At 40.3% G+C, this 22,139-nt stretch overlaps 1 protein-coding gene across 3 annotated transcripts; it reads right to left on the bottom strand.

The window, feature by feature from the left end:
* Positions 1-11,448: 11,448 nt before the first annotated feature.
* Positions 11,449-22,028, bottom strand: spred2a (sprouty related EVH1 domain containing 2a). 3 transcript variants are annotated; one of them, XM_061987750.2, is made up of 6 exons: positions 21,781-22,028; positions 17,991-18,150; positions 17,763-17,931; positions 13,886-13,950; positions 13,588-13,743; positions 11,449-13,524 (listed from the first exon to the last, which is right to left on the bottom strand). In XM_061987750.2, exons 1-6 carry the CDS (start codon positions 21,804-21,806, stop codon positions 12,904-12,906), a joined length of 1,197 nt encoding a protein of 398 aa, XP_061843734.2. In that variant the 5' UTR covers positions 21,807-22,028; the 3' UTR covers positions 11,449-12,903. The 3 variants fall into 3 exon arrangements, with proteins under 3 accessions (XP_061843734.2, XP_061843735.2, XP_061843736.2); XM_061987751.2 differs by having other exon boundaries at positions 17,991-18,144; XM_061987752.2 differs by having other exon boundaries at positions 17,991-18,124; positions 21,781-21,855.
* Positions 22,029-22,139: the final 111 nt, after the last annotated feature.

Here is a 22,139-nt window from a genome sequence, read left to right as displayed (position 1 = left end):
GTTTTAGTAAGACCCTTAACATGTGACTTAAACGAGAGAGTTGTTTTAGTAACACCTTAATGTGTGACTCAAACGAGAGAGTTGTTTTAGTAACACTCTTAATGTGTGACTCAAACGAGAGAGTTGTTTTAGTAACACTCTTAATGTGTGACTCAAATGAGAGTTGTTTTAGTAAGACCCTTAACATGTGACTCAAACGAGAGAGTTGTTTTAGTAACACTCTTAACGTGTGACTCAAACGAGAGAGTTGTTTTAGTAACACTCTTAATGTGTGACTCAAATGAGTTGTTTTAGTAATACTCTTAATGTGTGACTCAAACGAGAGAGTTGTTTTAGTAACACTCTTAATGTGTGACTCAAACGAGAGAGTTGTTTTAGTAACACTCTTAATGTGTGACTCAAATGAGAGTTGTTTTAGTAAGACCCTTAACATGTGACTTAAACGAGAGAGTTGTTTTAGTAACACCTTAATGTGTGACTCAAACGAGAGAGTTGTTTTAGTAACACTCTTAATGTGTGACTCAAACGAGAGAGTTGTTTTAGTAACACTCTTAATGTGTGACTCAAATGAGAGTTGTTTTAGTAAGACCCTTAACATGTGACTCAAACGAGAGAGTTGTTTTAGTAACACTCTTAACGTGTGACTCAAACGAGAGAGTTGTTTTAGTAACACTCTTAATGTGTGACTCAAATGAGTTGTTTTAGTAATACTCTTAATGTGTGACTCAAACGAGAGAGTTGTTTTAGTAACACTCTTAATGTGTGACTCAAACGAGAGAGTTGTTTTAGTAACACTCTTAATGTGTGACTCAAATGAGAGTTGTTTTAGTAAGACCCTTAACATGTGACTCAAACGAGAGAGTTGTTTTAGTAACACCTTAATGTGTGACTCAAACGAGAGAGTTGTTTTAGTAACACTCTTAATGTGTGACTCAAACGAGAGAGTTGGGTCAAAGATAAGAGAGTTATTAGTTAGTTTAAAAATGTTATTTGTTAAGTAGTGTTGAGTTTTGAAGCAACACATATTTCTGCGGTTCATTTTTCTCTACTGAACTTTTTTTACACTAAATCTTTGTACCCTAAATTTCTACTCTGAATTTATTTTGCACTGAATTTTTTCCACAGTGAATTTTAAGACCCTGCATTTTAGCAAAGGACATTTTAAAAACACACTTTGTATTCAATGAAATTCTCAGCATAATTTCATGTAAAAAAAAAAATTAATTTCACAAAATTTAAATGCAAAAAATATGTAAATTCTGCATCCATAAAAAAGACACAAATGAACCTCCATAAGAAATGTGATTTGTAAAATATTTGCTGCTTCAAAGCGGAAATTGCTGTTTGAAGACAACATTCAGTAGTTTGGTGTCATAAAGACCATGTCATCATTTTTGTTTATGTGATGATTCTTGTTGACACCTATGTCATTATTATTTACAAGCAGTGTACAGTAGCTATACACACTCCATACAGTAGCTATACACACTCCATACAGTAGCTATACACACTCCATACAGTAACTATACACACTCCATACAGTAACTATACACACTCCATACAGTAGCTATACACACTCCATACAGTAACTATACACACTCCATACAGTAACTATACACACTCCATACAGTAGCTATATACACTCCATACAGTAGCTATATACACTCCATACAGTAGCTATACACACTCCATACAGTAACTATACACACTCCATGCAGTAGCTATACACACTCCATACAGTAACTATACACACTCCGTACAGTAGCTATACACACTCCATACAGTAGCTATATACACTCCATACAGTAGCTATATACACTCCATACAGTAGCTATACACACTCCATACAGTAACTATACACACTCCATACAGTAGCTATACACACTCCATACAGTAACTATACACACTCCATGCAGTAGCTATACACACTCCATACAGTAACTATACACACTCCGTACAGTAGCTATACACACTCCATACAGTAGCTATACACACTCCATACAGTAACTATACACACTCCGTACAGTAGCTATACACTCCATACAGTAGCTATACACACTCCATACAGTAACTATACACACTCCATACAGTAGCTATACACACTCCATACAGTAACTATACACACTCCATACAGTAGCTATACACACTCCATACAGTAACTATACACACTCCATACAGTAGCTATACACACTCCATACAGTAACTATACACACTCCATGCAGTAGCTATACACACTCCATACAGTAACTATACACACTCCGTACAGTAGCTATACACACTCCATACAGTAGCTATATACACTCCATACAGTAGCTATATACACTCCATACAGTAGCTATACACACTCCATACAGTAACTATACACACTCCATACAGTAGCTATACACACTCCATACAGTAGCTATACACACTCCATACAGTAACTATACACACTCCATACAGTAGCTATACACACTCCATACAGTAACTATACACACTCCATGCAGTAGCTATACACACTCCATACAGTAACTATACACACTCCATACAGTAGCTATACACACTCCATACAGTAGCTATATACACTCCGTACAGTAACTATACACACTCCATACAGTAGCTATATACACTCCGTACAGTAACTATACACACTCCATACAGTAGCTATACACACTCCATACAGTAACTATACACACTCCATACAGTAGCTATACACACTCCGTACAGTAGGTGGCAGTGTGCAGTTGAAAGCTACTAAAGTCTTATTGCTAGCTTTAATTGTTGCAATGTACAGTACTACTACTACTGTACTTAGTTTGATTGTTGTACGGTGCAGTACTACTGCTGTACTTAGTTTAATTGTTGTACTGTACAGTACTACTACTACTGTACTTAGTTTAATTGATGTACTGTACAGTACTACTACTATAGTTTAATTGATGTACTGTACAGTACTACTACTGTACTTAGTTTTATTGTTGTACTGTGCAGTACTACTACTACTGTACTTAGTTTAATTGTTGTACTGTACAGTACTACTACTACTACTTCTACTGTACTTAGTTTATTTGTTGTACTGTACAGTACTACTACTGTACTTTAATTGTTGTACTGTACATTACTAATACTGTACTTTAATTGTTGTACTGTACAGTACTACTATTACTACTGTACTTAGTTTAATTGATGTACTGTGCAGTACTACTATTACTACTGTACTTAGTTTAATTGTTGTACTGTACAGTACTACTACTACTGTACTTAGTTTAATTGATGTACTGTACAGTACTACTACTGTTCTTTAATTGATGTGCTGTACAGTACTGCTACTGTACTTTAATTGATGTAGTGTGCAGTACTACTACTACTGTACTATTATTCTGTGTAACCCATAAAGCAAAGAAGTGGATGGGGCTAACCAGCTAGCTTAGCATGGTAGCATACTTCATACTCCTACTTTTCTTCTGGCAAGTACATAGTATAGTGTTTGTCAGGACATAGTATAGGACATAGTATAGTGTTTGTCAGGACATAGTATAGGACATAGTTTAGTGTTTGTCAGGACATAGTATAGGACATAGTATAGTGTATGTCAGGACATAGTATATGACATAGTATAGTGTTTGTCAGGACATAGTATAGGACATAGTATAGTGTTTGTCAGGACATAGTAGAGGGCATAGTATAGTGTTTGTCAGGACATAGTATAGTGTTTGTCAGGACATAGTATAGGACATAGTATAGTGTTTGTCAGGACATAGTAGAGGACATAGTATAGTGTTTGTCAGGACATAGTATAGGACACAGTATAGTGTTTGTCAGGACATAGTATAGTGTTTGTCAGGACATAGTATAGGACATAGTATAGTGTTTGTCAGGACATAGTATAGGACATAGTATAGTGTTTGTCAGGACATAGTAGAGGACTTAGTATAGTGTTTGTCAGGACATAGTATAGTGTTTGTCAGGACATAGTATAGTGTTTGTCAGGACATAGTAGAGGACTTAGTATAGTGTTTGTCAGGACATAGTATAGTGTTTGTCAGGACATAGTATAGTGTTTGTCAGGATATAGTAGAGGACTTAGTATAGTGTTTGTCAGGACATAGTATAGTGTTTGTCAGGACATAGTATAGGACATAGTCTAGTGTTTGTCAGGACATAGTAGAGGACTTAGTATAGTGTTTGTCAGGACATAGTATAGGACATAGTATAGTGTTTGTCAGGACATAGTAGAGGACTTAGTATAGTGTTTGTCAGGACATAGTATAGTGTTTGTCAGGACATAGTAGAGGACTTAGTATAGTGTTTGTCAGGACATAGTATAGTGTTTGTCAGGACATAGTATAGGACATAGTTTAGTGTTTGTCAGGACATAGTATAGGACATAGTATAGTGTTTGTCAGGACATAGTATAGGACATAGTATAGGACATAGTATAGTGTTTGTCAGGACATAGTATAGTGTTTGTCAGGACATAGTATAGGACATAGTATAGTGTTTGTCAGGACATAGTATATGACATAGTATAGTGTTTGTCAGGACATAGTATAGGACATAGTATAGGACATAGTATAGGACATAGTATAGTGTTTGTCAGGACATAGTATAGGACATAGTATAGGACATAGTATAGTGTTTGTCAGGACATAGTATAGGACATAGTATAGGACATAGTATAGTGTTTGTCAGGACATAGTATATGACATAGTATAGTGTTTGTCAGGACATAGTATAGGACATAGTATAGGACATAGTATAGTGTTTGTCAGGACATAGTATAGGACATAGTATAGTGTTTGTCAGGACATAGTATAGTGTTTGTCAGGACATAGTATAGTGTTTGTCAGGACATAGTATAGTGTTTGTCAGGACATAGTATAGGACATAGTATAGTGTATGTCAGGACATAGTATAGGACATAGTATAATGTTTGTCAGGACATAGTAGAGGACATAGTATAGTGTATGTCAGGACATAGTGTAGAACATAGTATAGTGTCTGTTAGGAACACTTCCGGCAAGTGTCTCCATAAAATAGTTGACATATTGATCTTTTCCTCTCTTTATTCCTCCTGATGACATCATGAAACTGTCACGTCTGCAACACGTACACACACACACACACACACACACGCACACACACACACACACACACACACACACAGACACACACACACACACACACACACACACACACACACACACACACACACACACACACACACACACACACACAGACACAGGTTGCTGGAGATCAGAGGTCTTCAACTAGTGGTCCGCAGAGGTACTGCAGGGCTGTCACATCCATTTAACACCGCTGTGTCCCTTTCAGGTGGGGGGGGGACTGCAGTCATTTAGCATTTAACATGGATAGCAATTAGCACGCCAGTTGCCAGCTAGCAGTTGACACCAGTTGTCAACCAGTGATTAGCGCACAGGTTGTCAGCTAGCGTTTAGCACACTAGTTGTAATCTAGCAATTAGCGCGCTAGATGTTATCTACCGAACACACACCACTTGTTAGCCCGCGATTGGGTGACCAGTTGTCAGCTAGCGATTAGCATGCTAGTTGTCCTCTGGAAAGTTGCCGGCTAACGACTAGCACACTGGCTGTGAGCTAGTGATGAGCACACTAGTTATTAGCTAGTGATTAGCGCACCAGTTGTCAGCTAGCGATTAGCATACTAGTTGTCAGCGAGCGATTGGCGTACCAGTTGTTAGCTAGCATTTATCACGTTAGCTTTTAGCTAGCGATTATGACGGTAGTTGTCCGCTAGCGATTAACGCTCCTGTTGTCAGCTAGCTATTAGCACACTATTTGTCAGCTAGTGATTAGTGTGCTAGTTACTAGACAGTGATTATGATGCTAGTTGCCATCTATTGATTAGCGCGCTGGTTGCCATCTAGCGACTATCCCACCAGTTGTCAGCTAATAATTAGAACATCAGTTGTCAGCTAGCGATTATCGCGCTCGTTGCAGCTAGCGATGATCACACTAGTTGTCATCTAGCGATGAGCACGCTAGTTGTTAGCTAGCAATTATCACACTAGTTGCCAGCTCGGGATTAGCGCCCCAGTTGTCAGCTAGCGATTAGCATGCTAGTTGTCCTCTGGTGGTTAGCGCACTAGTTGCCAGCTAACGATTAGCACACTGGTTGCGAGCTACTGATGAACACACTAGTTATTAGCGCACCAGTTGTCAGCTAGCAATCAGCAAGCTAGTTGTCAGCTTGCGATTAGCATACAAGTTGTCAGCGAGCGATTGGCGTACCAGTTGTTAGCTAGCATTTATCACGCTAGTTTTCAGCTAGCGATTATGACGGTAGTTGTCCGCTAGCGATAAGCGCTCCGGTTGTCAGCTAGCGATTAGCACACTATTTGTCAGCTAGCGATAAGTGTGCTAGTTACTAGCCAGCGATTATGATGCTAGTTGCCACCTAGCAATTATCGCATTAGTTGCTAGCTAGCAATTAGAATGCTGGTTGTTAGCTAGCATTTATCACGCTAGTTGCCAGCTAGGGATTAGCGCACCAGTTATCCGCTAGCGATTAGTGTGCTCGTTGCTAACCAGCGATTATGATGTTAGTTGCCATCCAGTGATTAGCACGCTGGTTGCCATCTAGCGACTATCCCACCAGTTGTCAGCTAATAATTAGCACATCAGTTGTCAGCTACCAATTATCGCGCTAGTTACAGCTAGCAGTGATCACACTAGTTGTCAGCTAACGATTAGCACACTAGTTGTCATCTAGCGATGAGCACGCTAGTTGTCAGCTAGCGATTGGCATGTTAGTTGAGGTTGTCGGCTAACAATTAGCACACTAGTTGTCAGCTAGCAATTATTGCGCTAGTTGCCATCTAGCGATTAGCGGCGTTCTACTATATTATTTAAGTATCTTAGTATTGCGCAATAAGAAGGTACCTATGGGAGCAGTTAAGATCATGAAGGTTGAAGACGTCTGTTTCCATGGTTACACAAATATACACACTTCCTCTATGTCCATAGTGTGTGTGTGTGTGTGTGTGTGTGCTCTACAAAGTGTTCGTACTGTAAGTATTGGGCTTATTACACACCAGACGTCTGATCGTAAACGTCATCTTAGTTTTATCATTTGGAGCTGTTGAAATCGCCATGTAAAATCGCTAATGCTAATAGTAGCCCGTCTATGGCAAATCCAATGTATATTAGCATTAAGCTCGCGCATTTTGGAAGTGGAGCCTTAATTGCTAATGCAATTGAACACGCTCAATTGCTTAATTGATTGAGGGAGTTTGGCTCTCAGTGTTGCTTGACTGACTGTTCAGGTGTTTAGTCTGCAATCGGACGTGACGTCCCGTGCAACAAAGATATCCAAAATGGCACACTTTGATTCTTAGCCCACAACAACAATTTTCACCCTTTTTTCAATCAAACTTGAATTTGTGCACTCAAACTACTTCATGGCAAAGATGGTGTTTGTCAACATGAAACATTATCACAACTCAACCTCGTATGAGTGAGAGGCGCACCATCGCGTCAAATGCTGTTCCTATCAGTGATGGAGCAGGAACGGGCTGGGAATAGGTGTCACTTCTTCATGTGTGTGAAACAAGTCTTTTTGTTCAGGCGACACAGGGACCGACCCAACACCGGACCTTTTGTACTCGCTCAAAACATCTGTACATTTGAAGAACTGGCAACTCACCTGTCACAATTTTACTGTCCTTTTTATACCCAATTACTGTCAATTGAAAAACAATACTACTGTTTTTTTTCAAAATAAAATTCCAGCATCAAAAAAAAAAAAGGGAAAATGATACCACTGTTAATTTTACAGTATAAGTCTGGCTATCAATATTGAAATCATGAAATGTTACTACTGTTCTGTTTACTGTAAAACTATATCAAAAAAATTATAATTTAAAAACGATACCACTGTTATTTTTGCTGTAAAATTCTGGCAACAATAAAATAAATGAAAAACGATACCACTGTTATTTTTACGATAAATTCTGGCCAAAAAATTTGAAAATGTAAAAACGATACCACTGTTATTTTCACGATAAATTCTGGCAACAACAAAAAAAAGTCAAATCGATATCACTGTTATTTTTCAAGTAATATTCTGGCAAATGTGGAGACGATACCACTGTTATTTTTACGATAAAATTTTGACCAAAAAAATTCGAAAATGTAAAAAACAATACCACTGTTAATTTTTTACGGTAAAATTCGGGGCAAATTTTTTTTGTTTTTTAAACGATGCCACTGTTATGTTTACGATAAATTCTGGCAAAAAAAAAGTCAAATCGATATCACTGTTATTTTTCAAGTAAAAATTTGAAAAATTTCAAAAACGATACCACTGTTATTTTTACGGTAAAATTCTGGCAAAAAAAAATCAAGAATATAAAACAATACAGCAGTTGTTTTTACTGTAAAATTTTGGCAACAAAAAAATACATGAAAATGTAAAAACAATACCACTGTTATTTTTACAATAAATTCTAATTTTTCAAGTAATATTCTGGCAAATGTGGAGACGGTACCACTGTTATTCTTACGATACAATTTTGACCAAAAAAATTTGAAAATGTAAAAAACAATACCACTGTTATTTTTTAAAGTAAAATTCGGACAAAAAATAAAAAAATTTAAAAACGATACCACTGTTATTTTTACAATAAATTCTGGCACAAAAAAAAAGTCAAATCGATATCACTGTTATTTTTCAAGTAAAAATTTAATTTTTTTAAAAAACGATACCACTGTTATTTTTACGGTAAAATTCTGGCAAAAAAATCTAGAATATAAAAACAATACCGCAGTTGTTGTTACTGTAAAATTCTGGCAACAAAAAAACACATGAAAATGTAAAAACAATACCACTGTTATTTTTAAAATAAATTCTGTCAAAAAAAATTGTCAAATCGATATCACTGTTATTTTTCAAGTAATATTTATGGCAAATGGGAAAACGATACCACTGTTATTTTTACGATAACATTTTGACCAAAAAATTAGAAAATGTAAAAACAATACCACTGTTATTTTCACGATAAATTCTGGCAACAAAAAAAAAAAAGTAAAATCGATATCACTGTTATTTTTCAAGTAATATTCTGGCAAATGTGGAGACGATACCACTGTTATTCTTACGATACAATTTTGACCAAAAAAATTTGAAAATGTAAAAAACAATACCACTGTTATTTTTTAAAGTAAAATTCGGACAAAAAATAATACAATTAAAAAACGATACCACTGTTATTTTTACAATAAATTCTGGCACCAAAAAAAAGTCAAATCGATATCACTGTTATTTTTCAAGTAAAAATTTAAAAAACGATACCACTGTTATTTTTACGGTAAAATTCTGGCAAAAAAATCTAGAATATAAAAACAATACCGGAGTTGTTGTTACTGTAAAATTCTGGCAACAAAAAAACACATGAAAATGTAAAAACAATACCACTGTTATTTTTAAAATAAATTCTGTCAAAAAAAATTGTCAAATCGATATCACTGTTATTTTTAAGTAATATTTATGGCAAATGGGAAAACGATACCACTGTTATTTTTACGATAACATTTTGACCAAAAAATTAGAAAATGTAAAAACAATACCACTGTTATTTTCACGATAAATTCTGGCAACAAAAAAAAAAAAGTCAAATCGATATCACTGTTATTTTTCAAGTAATATTCTGGCAAATGTGGAGACGATACCACTGTTATTTTTACGATAAAAGTTTGACCAAAAAAATTCGAAAATGTAAAAAACAATACCACTGTTAATTTTTTATGGTAAAATTCGGGCCAAATTTTTTTTGTTTTTTAAACGATGCCACTGTTATGTTTACGATAAATTCTGGCAAAAAAAAAAGTCAAATCGATATCACTGTTATTTTTCAAGTAAAAATTTGAAAAATTTCAAAAACGATACCACTGTTATTTTTACGGTAAAATTCTGGCAAAAAAAAATCAAGAATATAAAACAATACAGCAGTTGTTTTTACTGTAAAATTTTGGCAACAAAAAAATACATGAAAATGTAAAAACAATACCACTGTTATTTTTACAATAAATTCTAATTTTTCAAGTAATATTCTGGCAAATGTGGAGACGATACCACTGTTATTCTTACGATACAATTTTGACCAAAAAAATTTGAAAATGTAAAAAACAATACCACTGTTATTTTTTAAAGTAAAATTCGGACAAAAAATAATACAATTAAAAAACGATACCACTGTTATTTTTACAATAAATTCTGGCACAAAAAAAAAGTCAAATCGATATCACTGTTATTTTTCAAGTAAAAATTTAAAAAATTTAAAAAACGATACCACTGTTATTTTTACGGTAAAATTCTGGCAAAAAAATCTACAATATAAAAACAATACCGCAGTTGTTGTTACTGTAAAATTCTGGCAACAAAAAAACACATGAAAATGTAAAATCGATATCACTGTTATTTTTCAAGTAATATTTATGGCAAATGGGAAAACGATACCACTGTTATTTTTACGATAACATTTTGACCAAAAAATTAGAAAATGTAAAAACAATACCACTGTTATTTTTACAATAAATTCTAGCAACAAAAAAAAAGTCAAATCGATATCACTGTTATTTTTCAAGTAATATTCTGGCAAATGTGGAGACGATACCACTGTTATTCTTACGATACAATTTTGACCAAAAAAAATTTAAAATGTAAAAAACAATACCACTGTTATTTTTTAAAGTAAAATTCGGACAAAAAATAATACAATTAAAAAACGATACCACTGTTATTTTTACAATAAATTCTGGCACAAAAAAAAAGTCAAATCGATATCACTGTTATTTTTCAAGTAAAAATTTAAAAAATTTAAAAAACGATACCACTGTTATTTTTACGGTAAAATTCTGGCAAAAAATCTACAATATAAAAACAATACCGCAGTTGTTGTTACTGTAAAATTCTGGCAACAAAAAAACACATGAAAATGTAAAATCGATATCACTGTTATTTTTCAAGTAATATTTATGGCAAATGGGAAAACGATACCACTGTTATTTTTACGATAACATTTTGACCAAAAAATTAGAAAATGTAAAAACAATACCACTGTTATTTTCACGATAAATTCTGGCAACAAAAAAAAAAAGTAAAATCGATATCACTGTTATTTTTCAAGTAATATTCTGGCAAATGTGGAGACGATACCACTGTTATTCTTACGATACAATTTTTACCCAAAAAATTTGAAAATGTAAAAAACAATACCACTGTTATTTTTTAAAGTAAAATTCGGACAAAAAATTAAAAAATTTAAAAACGATACCACTGTTATTTTTACAATAAATTCTGGCACAAAAAAAAAGTCAAATCGATATCACTGTTATTTTTCAAGTAAAAATTTAATTTAAAAAAAAAACGATACCACTGTTATTTTTACGGTAAAATTCTGGCAAAAAAATCTACAATATAAAAACAATACCGCAGTTGTTGTTACTGTAAAATTCTGGCAACAAAAAAACACATGAAAATGTAAAAACAATACCACTGTTATTTTTAAAATAAATTCTGTCAAAAAAAATTGTCAAATCGATATTACTGTTATTTTTCAAGTAATATTTATGGCAAATGGGAAAACGATAGCACTATTATTTTTATGATCAAATGTTGACCAAAAAAATTTAAAATTTTAAAAGCAATAGCGCTGTTATTTTTTACGGCAAAATTCGAGAAAAATAAATATATATTTTTAAAACGATACCACTGTTATTTTTACTGTGAAATTCTGGCAACAAAATTTAATTCACAGAAAAATGGCAACAAAAACAAAGTGAAAAATGTGGAAAAAAAAATACAACTAGTCATTTTTACAGTAAAATTCTGGCAACAAAAATAAAGAATTTAAAATCAATGTCACTGTTATTTTTATGGTAAAAATCTGTCAACAAAAATATATAAAAATGACAAAACGATAGCAATTCTTATTTGTACGATACAATTCCAACCAGAAAATGTAAAAACAATACCACTATTATTTTTACTGTAAAATTCAGACAAAAAAATAAATAATGTGAAAACAACACCACTGTTATTTTTACGATAACATTTTGACCAAACATTTTTAAAAACGATACCACTGTTAATTTTACGGTAACATTTTGGCTCCAAAAAAAATTCACAGAAAAACGGCAACAAAAACAAACAAAACGGGAAAAAATTACAACTGTTATTTTTACTGTAAAATTCTGGCAAAAAAAATTAAGAATTTAAAAACAATAGCACTGTTGTTTTTATGATAACATTTTCACCAAAACGTTTGAAAATGTAAAAACAATTCAATTGTTATTTTTTAGGGCAAAATTCGGGCAAAAAAAAAAAGAATTTCAAAACGATACCACCGTTATTTTTACGATAAAATTCTGGCAACATAAAAAATTCACAACTGCTATTCTTACAGTAAAAATGTGCTGCTGAGCTGCCAGTTTTTGCCTGTCAAATCTGCGCTCTATTTATTTAGAGCATCAAAGCATTTCTTAGGACGGTCCACCGACTTTGTGAAGGCGTGCAAGTGGACACCAAACTGCATCTCTTTTATGACCAGCAGAGGGCAGCAACAACGGCTGCTTGGCTCTGATTGGTGGAGATTTAAGGGCGTGGCCGTGGCAAGACGTTGTATTTTGGAAGGGCCAATAGGCCCTGCGATGAGGTAGCGACTTGTCCAGGGTGTACCCCGCCTTCCGCCCGAATGCAGCTGAGATAGGCTCCAGCACCCCCCGCGACCCCAAAAGGGACAAGCGGTAGAAAATGGATGGATGGAAATGCTATGCTAGGCTAACGGCGTAAAAAGACGCTCCCTTGGCGGCGGACACACAACCTCCAAACGGGAATGGAACGACGAAGTAGAGCACAGAGACGTAAGACGAGAGGGGCGGGGCCTCATCCGGCGGCTTTGTGTCTTCCGCCGCAGCAGCGGCACGCCACGCCGCAGCGGTGGCAAGCGGTGAGCGGCGCGTAGCAGCACATGCACGGCGCCAGTAGCGACAGCGCCAGTAGCGCGCTCCAGCGTAAGCAGAAGTGCTCGTCGGCGCCGTCACAGGAGCACGGGTCCGAGTAGTCGCCCTCGGGGTCGGACATGCAGTGGTAGAGCAGGCTGTCTGCGCACCACAAGAAGCTGACCCGCCGGATGAGCGCGTGCACGGCGTCGGGCGCCTCCCGGCAGCGGCCGCGCCCGTTGTCCTCATAGCAGAACATGTCCTGACAGTACACGCAGCGCAGCTCTCCGCCCTTCCTGCGTTTGGCCTGAGGCTGCGCCGTCACCGTCGCCTTCCGGTCCCGGCGGGCGGGTTTGCCGCAGGCCAGCGGATACGGGTAGGTGTAGTCCCGCTTCGGCGCCTCGCTCTTGGCCGAGTGCACGTAGGCGTCCGCCGATAGTTTGTCTGGTGCGGCGGCGTGACGGTAGTCCTCGTAGCCGGTGAGCCAGGCCCACTCCGCGGGGTTGATGGGTACCAGCTCCTCCTCAAACTGGAAGCTGCCGTGGCGAGGGAACACGTGCACCGCCTGCGGAGACCATGGCGTCAGAAGGCGCTCACGCTGGGCCCTCCCACCGATCCCGGCACTCACCTGGTCCAGGAAGTAGTGGTCGGAGGGCCGGTGGTGCCCGTAGAAATGTCCCAGGATACAATGGTGGCGGCGGTGCTCGCAGAAGGCGAGCGGCGTCAGCGTGTGTCTGACGGGCTCCCTCCTCTGAGACGAGTTGGACGAACTGTCTGTGGCGGTCTGCAGGAAAAAGGAGACCACACCAGGATGAGGACCTTTACCTCGGTCTAACCCTAACAAGTCCTTCCAAAGCTACACCATCACATCCAGATGCTCCACGCTTGACTGCAGCGGAATCCTTCGCCGAGGAACCCGAGCTCACCGTGAAAACGTCGTCGTCGCCGAGCTCGGCCTCGTTCTGTAGCGTGGACGAGGAAGTGGTGGAGCCTGTAGAGCGGTGAGACAAAGTATTGACTCAACGTGACGTAGACTCAACAAGGCGTTGACTCAACGAGGCGTAGACTCAACGAGGCGTAGACTCAACGAGGCGTAGACTCAACGTGGCGTAGACTCAACGAGGCGTAGACTCAACGTGGCATTGACTCAACGTGGCTTTGACTCTACGTGGCTTTGACTCAACGTGGCTTTGACTCTACGTGGCTTTGACTCTACGTGGCATTGACTCTACGTGGCTTTGACTCTATGTGGCATTGACTCTACGTAGCTTTGACTCTACGTGGCTTTGACTCTACGTGGCTTTGACTCTACGTGACGTTGACTCTTTGTGGCGTTGACTCAACGTGGCGTTGACTCAACGTGGCATTGACTCAACGTGGCATTGACTCAACGTGACGTTGACTCCACGACGTAGACTCAACGACGTAGACTCAACGACGTAGAATCAACGACGTAGACTCAACGTGACATAGACTCAACGTGACATAGACTCAACGTGACATAGACTCAACGTGACATAGACTCAACGTGGCGTTCACTCAACGTGGCGTGGACTCAATGTGACATGGACTCAACGTGGCATTGACTCAACGTGGCTTTGACTCAATGTGGCATTGACTCTACGTGACGTTGACTCCACAACGTAGACTCAACGACGTAGAATCAACGACGTAGACTCAACGTGACATAGACTCAACGTGACATAGACTCAACGTGGCGTTCACTCAACGTGGCGTGGACTCAATGTGACATGGACTCAACGTGGCATTGACTCAACGTGGCATTGACTCTATGTGGCTTTGACTCTACGTGGCTTTGACTCTACGTGAAATTGACTCAATGTGGCATTGACTCAACGTGGCTTTGACTCTACGTGGCTTTGACTCAACGTGGCTTTGACTCTACGTGGCTTTGACTCTACGTGGCATTGACTCTACGTGGCTTTGACTCTATGTGGCATTGACTCTACGTGGCTTTGACTCTACGTGGCTTTGACTCTACGTGGCTTTGACTCTACGTGACGTTGACTCTTTGTGGCGTTGACTCAACGTGGCGTTGACTCAACGTGGCATTGACTCAACGTGGCATTGACTCAACGTGACGTTGACTCCACGACGTAGACTCAACGACGTAGACTCAACGACGTAGAATCAACGACGTAGACTCAACGTGACATAGACTCAACGTGACATAGACTCAACGTGACATAGACTCAACGTGACATAGACTCAACGTGGCGTTCACTCAACGTGGCGTGGACTCAATGTGACATGGACTCAACGTGGCATTGACTCAACGTGGCTTTGACTCAATGTGGCATTGACTCTACGTGACGTTGACTCCACAACGTAGACTCAACGACGTAGAATCAACGACGTAGACTCAACGTGACATAGACTCAACGTGACATAGACTCAACGTGGCGTTCACTCAACGTGGCGTGGACTCAATGTGACATGGACTCAACGTGGCATTGACTCAACGTGGCATTGACTCTATGTGGCTTTGACTCTACGTGGCTTTGACTCTACGTGAAATTGACTCAATGTGGCATTGACTCAACGTGGCTTTGACTCTACGTGGCTTTGACTCAACGTGGCTTTGACTCTACGTGGCTTTGACTCTACGTGGCATTGACTCTACGTGGCTTTGACTCTATGTGGCATTGACTCTACGTAGCTTTGACTCTACGTGGCTTTGACTCTACGTGGCTTTGACTCTACGTGACGTTGACTCTTTGTGGCGTTGACTCAACGTGGCGTTGACTCAACGTGGCATTGACTCAACGTGGCATTGACTCAACGTGACGTTGACTCCACGACGTAGACTCAACGACGTAGACTCAACGACGTAGAATCAACGACGTAGACTCAACGTGACATAGACTCAACGTGACATAGACTCAACGTGACATAGACTCAACGTGACATAGACTCAACGTGGCGTTCACTCAACGTGGCGTGGACTCAATGTGACATGGACTCAACGTGGCATTGACTCAACGTGGCTTTGACTCAATGTGGCATTGACTCTACGTGACGTTGACTCCACGACGTAGACTCAACGACGTAGAATCAACGACGTAGAATCAACGACGTAGACTCAACGTGACATAGACTCAACGTGACATAGACTCAACGTGGCGTTCACTCAACGTGGCGTGGACTCAATGTGACATGGACTCAACGTGGCATTGACTCAACGTGGCATTGACTCTATGTGGCTTTGACTCTACGTGGCTTTGACTCTACGTGAAATTGACTCAATGTGGCATTGACTCAACGTGGCATTGACTCAACGTGGCGTTGACTCTACGTGGCGTTGACTCTACGTGGCTTTGACTCTATGTGGCATTGACTCTACGTGGCTTTGACTCTACGTGGCATTGACTCTACGTAGCTTTGACTCTACGTGGCTTTGACTCTACGTGACGTTGACTCTTTGTGGCGTAGACTCAACGTGGCGTTGACTCAACGTGGCATTGACTCAACGTGACGTTGACTCCAGGACGTAGACTCAACGACGTAGAATCAACGACGTAGACTCAACGTGACATAGACTCAACGTGACATAGACTCAACGTGACATAGACTCAACGTGGCGTTCACTCAACGTGGCGTGGACTCAATGTGACATGGACTCAACGTGGCATTGACTCAACGTGGCTTTGACTCAACGTGGCATTGACTCTACGTGACGTTGACTCCACGACGTAGACTCAACGACGTAGAATCAACGACGTAGACTCAACGTGACATAGACTCAACGTGGCGTTCACTCAACGTGGCGTGGACTCAATGTGACATGGACTCAACGTGGCATTGACTCAACGTGGCTTTGACTCAACGTGGCATTGACTCTACGTGGCTTTGACTCTACGTGGCTTTGACTCAACGTGGCATTGACTCAACGTGGCGTTGACTCTACGTGGCGTTGACTCAACGTGGCATTGACTCAACGTGGCGTTGACTCTACGTGGCGTTGACTCAACGTGGCATTGACTCTACGTGGCGTTGACTCAACGTGGCATTGACTCAACGTGACGTTGACTCCACGACGTAGACTCAACGACGTAGACTCAACGTGACGTAGACTCAACGTGGCGTTCACTCAACGTGGCGTGGACTCAACGTGATGTAGACTCAACGTGATGTAGACTCAACGTGATGTTGACTCAACGTGGCGTTCACTCAACGTGGCATTGACGTGACATGGACTCAACGTGACATTGACTCAACATGACGTAGACTCAACGTGATGTAGACTCAACGTGACGTTGACTCAATGTGACGTTGACTCAACGTGATGTAGACTCAACGTGGCATAGACTCAACGTGGCGTAGACTCAATGTGGCGTAGACTCAACGTGACGTTGACTCAACGTGACGTAGACTCAACGTGGCGTAGACTCAACGTGGCGTAGACTCAACGTGACGTAGACTCAACGTGACGTTGACTCAACGTGACGTAGACTCAACGTGGCGTAGACTCAACGTGGCGTAGACTCAACGTGACGTAGACTCAACGTGACGTTGACTCAACGTGACGTAGACTCAACGTGACGTTGACTCAACGTGACGTAGACTCAACGTGACGTTGACTCAACGTGACGTAGACTCAACGTGGCGTAGACTCAACGTGGCGTAGACTCAACGTGACGTTGGCTCAACGTGGCGTCGACTCAACGTGGCGTTGACTCAACGTGGCGTAGACTCAACGTGGCGTTGACTCAACGTGGCGTAGACTCAACGTGACGTGGACTCAACGTGGCGTCTCACATACTCTGAAGACCTTCTTCCTACCTTCCATCAGCTCCTCCAAGGCCTTCCTTACGCCGCGGGCGAAGGCTCGCGCGTCGGCCGGACTCTGGAAGGTCAGACCGCACTTCCTGTTGTCCACCCTCCAGTGGTGGAATGTGGGCGTGGCCTTGGTGTAGAGCAGATCCTTCTTCAGGAAACACTCCAGGATGACCTGAGCAAACAGGACGTCGTTCAGACACGAGTCCCGATGGACACCAAGATGGTCGTCACCTGCTTGTCTCGGAGTCGTTCTCCGTGGATCAGGAAGACGCCGGCCGCCGCCAGCCTGCACACGCCCACTCTGCTCAGGCCGCCATCTTGTGCCAACCAGCCGCCGCTCGAGTCGTCTCTCGTCATCACCACCGCTTTGACACACACCAGGTAACTGTCACTGCAGACACACAACTGTCACTGCAGACACACAACTGTCTTCACTATAGACACACAACTGTCAGTCTTCACTATAGACACACAGCTGTCAGTCTTCACTATAGACACACAACTGTCAGTCTTCACTATAGACACACAGCTGTCACTGCAGACACACAACTGTCTTCACTATAGACACACAGCTGTCAGTCTTCACTATAGACACACAGCTGTCAGTCTTCACTATAGACACACAGCTGTCACTGCAGACACACAACTGTCTTCACTATAGACACACAACTGTCAGTCTTCACTATAGATACACAACTATCACTGCAGACACACAACTGTCTTCACTATAGACACACAACTATCACTGCAGACACACAACTGTCTTCACTATAGACACACAACTGTCAGTCTTCACTATAGACACACAGCTGTCAGTCTTCACTATAGACACACAACTATCACTGCAGACACACAACTGTCTTCACTATAGACACACAACTGTCAGTCTTCACTATAGACACACAACTATCACTGCAGACACACAACTGTCTTCACTATAGACACACAACTGTCACTGCAGACACACAACTGTCTTCACTGCAGACACACAACTGTCTTCACGGCAGACACACAAATGTCTTCACTGCAGACACACCACTGTCATTGCATACACACAACTGTCACTGCAGATACACAACTGTCTTCACTGTAGACACACAACTGTCACTGTACAACTGTCACTGCACAACTGGTACTGCGGTGACACAACTGTCACTGCAGACACAGAATGATTCTTTTTATGTCAGTCCAACATTGTGCTAGAATGATTCTCCTATATCAGTCCAACATTGTCCTAGAATGATCCTTTTTATGTCAGTCCAACATTATTCTAGAATGATTCTTCTTGTGTCAGTCCAACATTGTTCTCGAATGATTCTTCTTATGTCAGTCCAACATTGTACTAGAATGATTCTTCTTATGTCAGTCCAACATTGTCCTAGAATGATTCATCTTATGTCAGTCCAACATTGTACTAGAATGATTCTTCTTATGTCAGTCCAACATTGTACTAGAATGATTCTTCTTGTGTCAGTCCAACATTGTACGAGAATGATTCATACTATGTCAGTCCAACATTGTTCTAGAATGATTCATACTTTGTCAGTCCAACATTGTTCTAGAATGATTCTTATGTCAGTCCAACATTGTTCTAGCATGATTCTCCTATGTCAGTCCAACATTGTCCTACAATGATTCATCTTATGTCAGTCCAACATTGTACTAGAATGATTCTTCTTATGTCAGTCCAACATTGTTCTCGAATGATTCTTCTTATGTCAGTCCAACATTGTCCTAGAATGATTCATCTTATGTCAGTCCAACATTGTACTAGAATGATTCTTCTTATGTCAGTCCAACATTGTCCTAGAATGATTCATCTTATGTCAGTCCAACATTGTACGAGAATGATTCTTCTAATGTCAGTCCAACATTGTTCTAGAATGATTCATTCTATGTCAGTCCAACATTATACTAGAATGATTCTTATGTCAGTCCAACATTGTTCTAGAATGATTCTCCTATGTCAGTCCAATATTGTCCTAGAATGATTATTTTTATGTCAGTCCAACATTAATCTAGAATGATTCTTCTTGTGTCAGTCCAACGTTGTCCTAGAATGATTCTTCTTATGTCAGTCCAACATTGTCCTAGAATGATTCCACTTATGTCAGTCCAACATTGTACTAGAATTATTCTTCTTATGTCAGTCCAACATTGTACTAGAATGATTCTTCTTATGTCAGTCCAACATTGTGCTAGAATGATTCTTCTTATGTCAGTCCAACATTGTCCTAGAATGATTCACCTTATGTCAGTCCAACATTGTATTAGAATGATACTTCTTATGTCAGTCCAACATTGTCCTAGAATGATTCATCTTATGTCAGTCCAACATTGTACTAGAATGATTCTTCTTATGTCAGTCCAACATTGTACTAGAATGATTCTTCTTATGTCAGTCCAACATTGTCCTAGAATCATTCTTCTTACGTCAGTCCAACGTTGTGCTAGAATGATTCTTCTTATGTCAGTCCAACATTGTCCTAGAATTATTCCACTTATGTCAGTCCAACATTGTACTAGAATGATTCTTCTTATGTCAGTCCAACATTGTCCTAGAATGATTCATCTTATGTCAGTCCAACATTGTACTAGAATGATTCTTCTTATGTCAGTCCAACATTGTTCTAGAATGATCCTTCTTATGTTAGTCCAACATTGTTCTAGAATGATTATTCTTATGTCAGTCCAACATTATTCTAGAATGCTTCTTCTTATGTCAGTCCAACATTGTTCTAGAATGATTCTTCTTATGTCAGTCCAACATTATTCTAGAATGCTTCTTCTTATGTCAGTCCAATATTGTTCTAGAATGATTTTTTTTGTGTCAGTCCAACGTTGTTCTAGAAAGATTCTTCTTATGTCAGTCCAACATTGTCCTAGAATGATTCCACTTATGTCAGTCCAACATTGTACTAGAATGATTATTCTTATATCAGTCCAACATTGTACTAGAATGATTCTTCTTATGTCAGTCCAACATTGTTCTAGAATGATTCTTCTTATGTCAGTCCAACATTGTCCTAGAATGATTCATCTTATGTCAGTCCAACATTGTACTAGAATGATTCTTCTTATGTCAGTCCAACATTGTCCTAGAATGATTCTTCTTATGTCAGTCCAACATTGTACTAGAATGATTCTTCTTATGTCAGTCCAACATTGTTCTAGAATGATTCTTCTTATGTCAGTCCAACATTGTCCTAGAATCATTCTACTTATGTCAGTCCAATGTTGTGCTAGAATAATTCTTCTTATGTCAGTCCAACATCGTTCTAGAATGATTCATTCTATGTCAGTCCAACATTGTTCTAGAATTATTCTTATGTCAGTCCAACATTGTTCTAGAATGATTCTCCTATGTCAGTCCAACATTGTTCTAGAATGATTCTCCTATGTCAGTCCAACATTGTCCTAGAATGATTCTTTTTATGTCAGTCCAACATTGTGCTAGAATGATTTTTCCTATGTCAGTCCAACATAGTTCTAGAATGATCCATCCTGCCTGCCTCAAAGTGCACAGGGAAGCGTCACCATGGCAACCACAGACTGTTTCTGACTGGCGAGTCCATGTTCACGCTCTTGTGCTGGTCCTGGTCCTGGTCCTGGTCCAGGTCCTGGTCCTGGTCCTGGTTCTGGTGGGAACTGCACACGCCGCTACTGATGAGCCACTCACTTGGTCACATGATTGCCTTTTAACGAGTCCTCCAATAGGGACAGAGCATGTGAAAAAATGTGGCTGACATCGTTGTCTAAGCCCCGCCCACTCAGCGCTAAATGTCAATCAATGACACATGTGTGTCACGTGACCTGATGAGTCATGACCCAGGTTCAGAGGTCAGCAGGTCCTCGCTGGACCTCAGTCATCTCCGCGTGCACACGCATGCCGTGACAACAACGCGTGCGTGTGTGCGTGTGTGTGTGTGTGTGTGTGTGTGTGTGTGTGTGTGTGTGTGTGTGTGTGTGTGTGTGTGTGTGTGTGTGTGTGTGTGTGTGTGTGTGCGTGCGCGTTACTCACTCGTCTGGGCGCGTGTCTTCGCTCATGTTTGTCCGCGTTCACGTGCTGTGGCGATGATTTCCCGCCAGTGTCTCCATGTTTGGCGGGGTTCTTTGCAGCGGCGCTTGCGCTCCTCTTCCTCTTCCTCTTCCTCTTCCTCTTCCTCCGTGTCAGTCCAAGCAGCGCATCAGATGCCTTCCTCTTCCTCCTGAGGAGCGCAGGTGTCGGCTTGGACGGCCCCTGACGAGCCCCATCTTCCCCTCAATCCTCCATGTTGGATAGAGAGCGCGCACAAGGGGGCGGGGGCGGGGGAGGGGGGGGGGGGGGGGGGATTGGCATGGTGACGTCACACTCGAAGTCCCACAGAGTCCTGTGTATTG

The sequence above is a fragment of the Nerophis lumbriciformis genome, linkage group LG27, assembly GCF_033978685.3.
Source record: "Nerophis lumbriciformis linkage group LG27, RoL_Nlum_v2.1, whole genome shotgun sequence".
Classification (NCBI taxonomy): domain Eukaryota; kingdom Metazoa; phylum Chordata; class Actinopteri; order Syngnathiformes; family Syngnathidae; genus Nerophis; species Nerophis lumbriciformis.
This window is presented reverse-complemented; position numbering and strand designations above follow the sequence as displayed.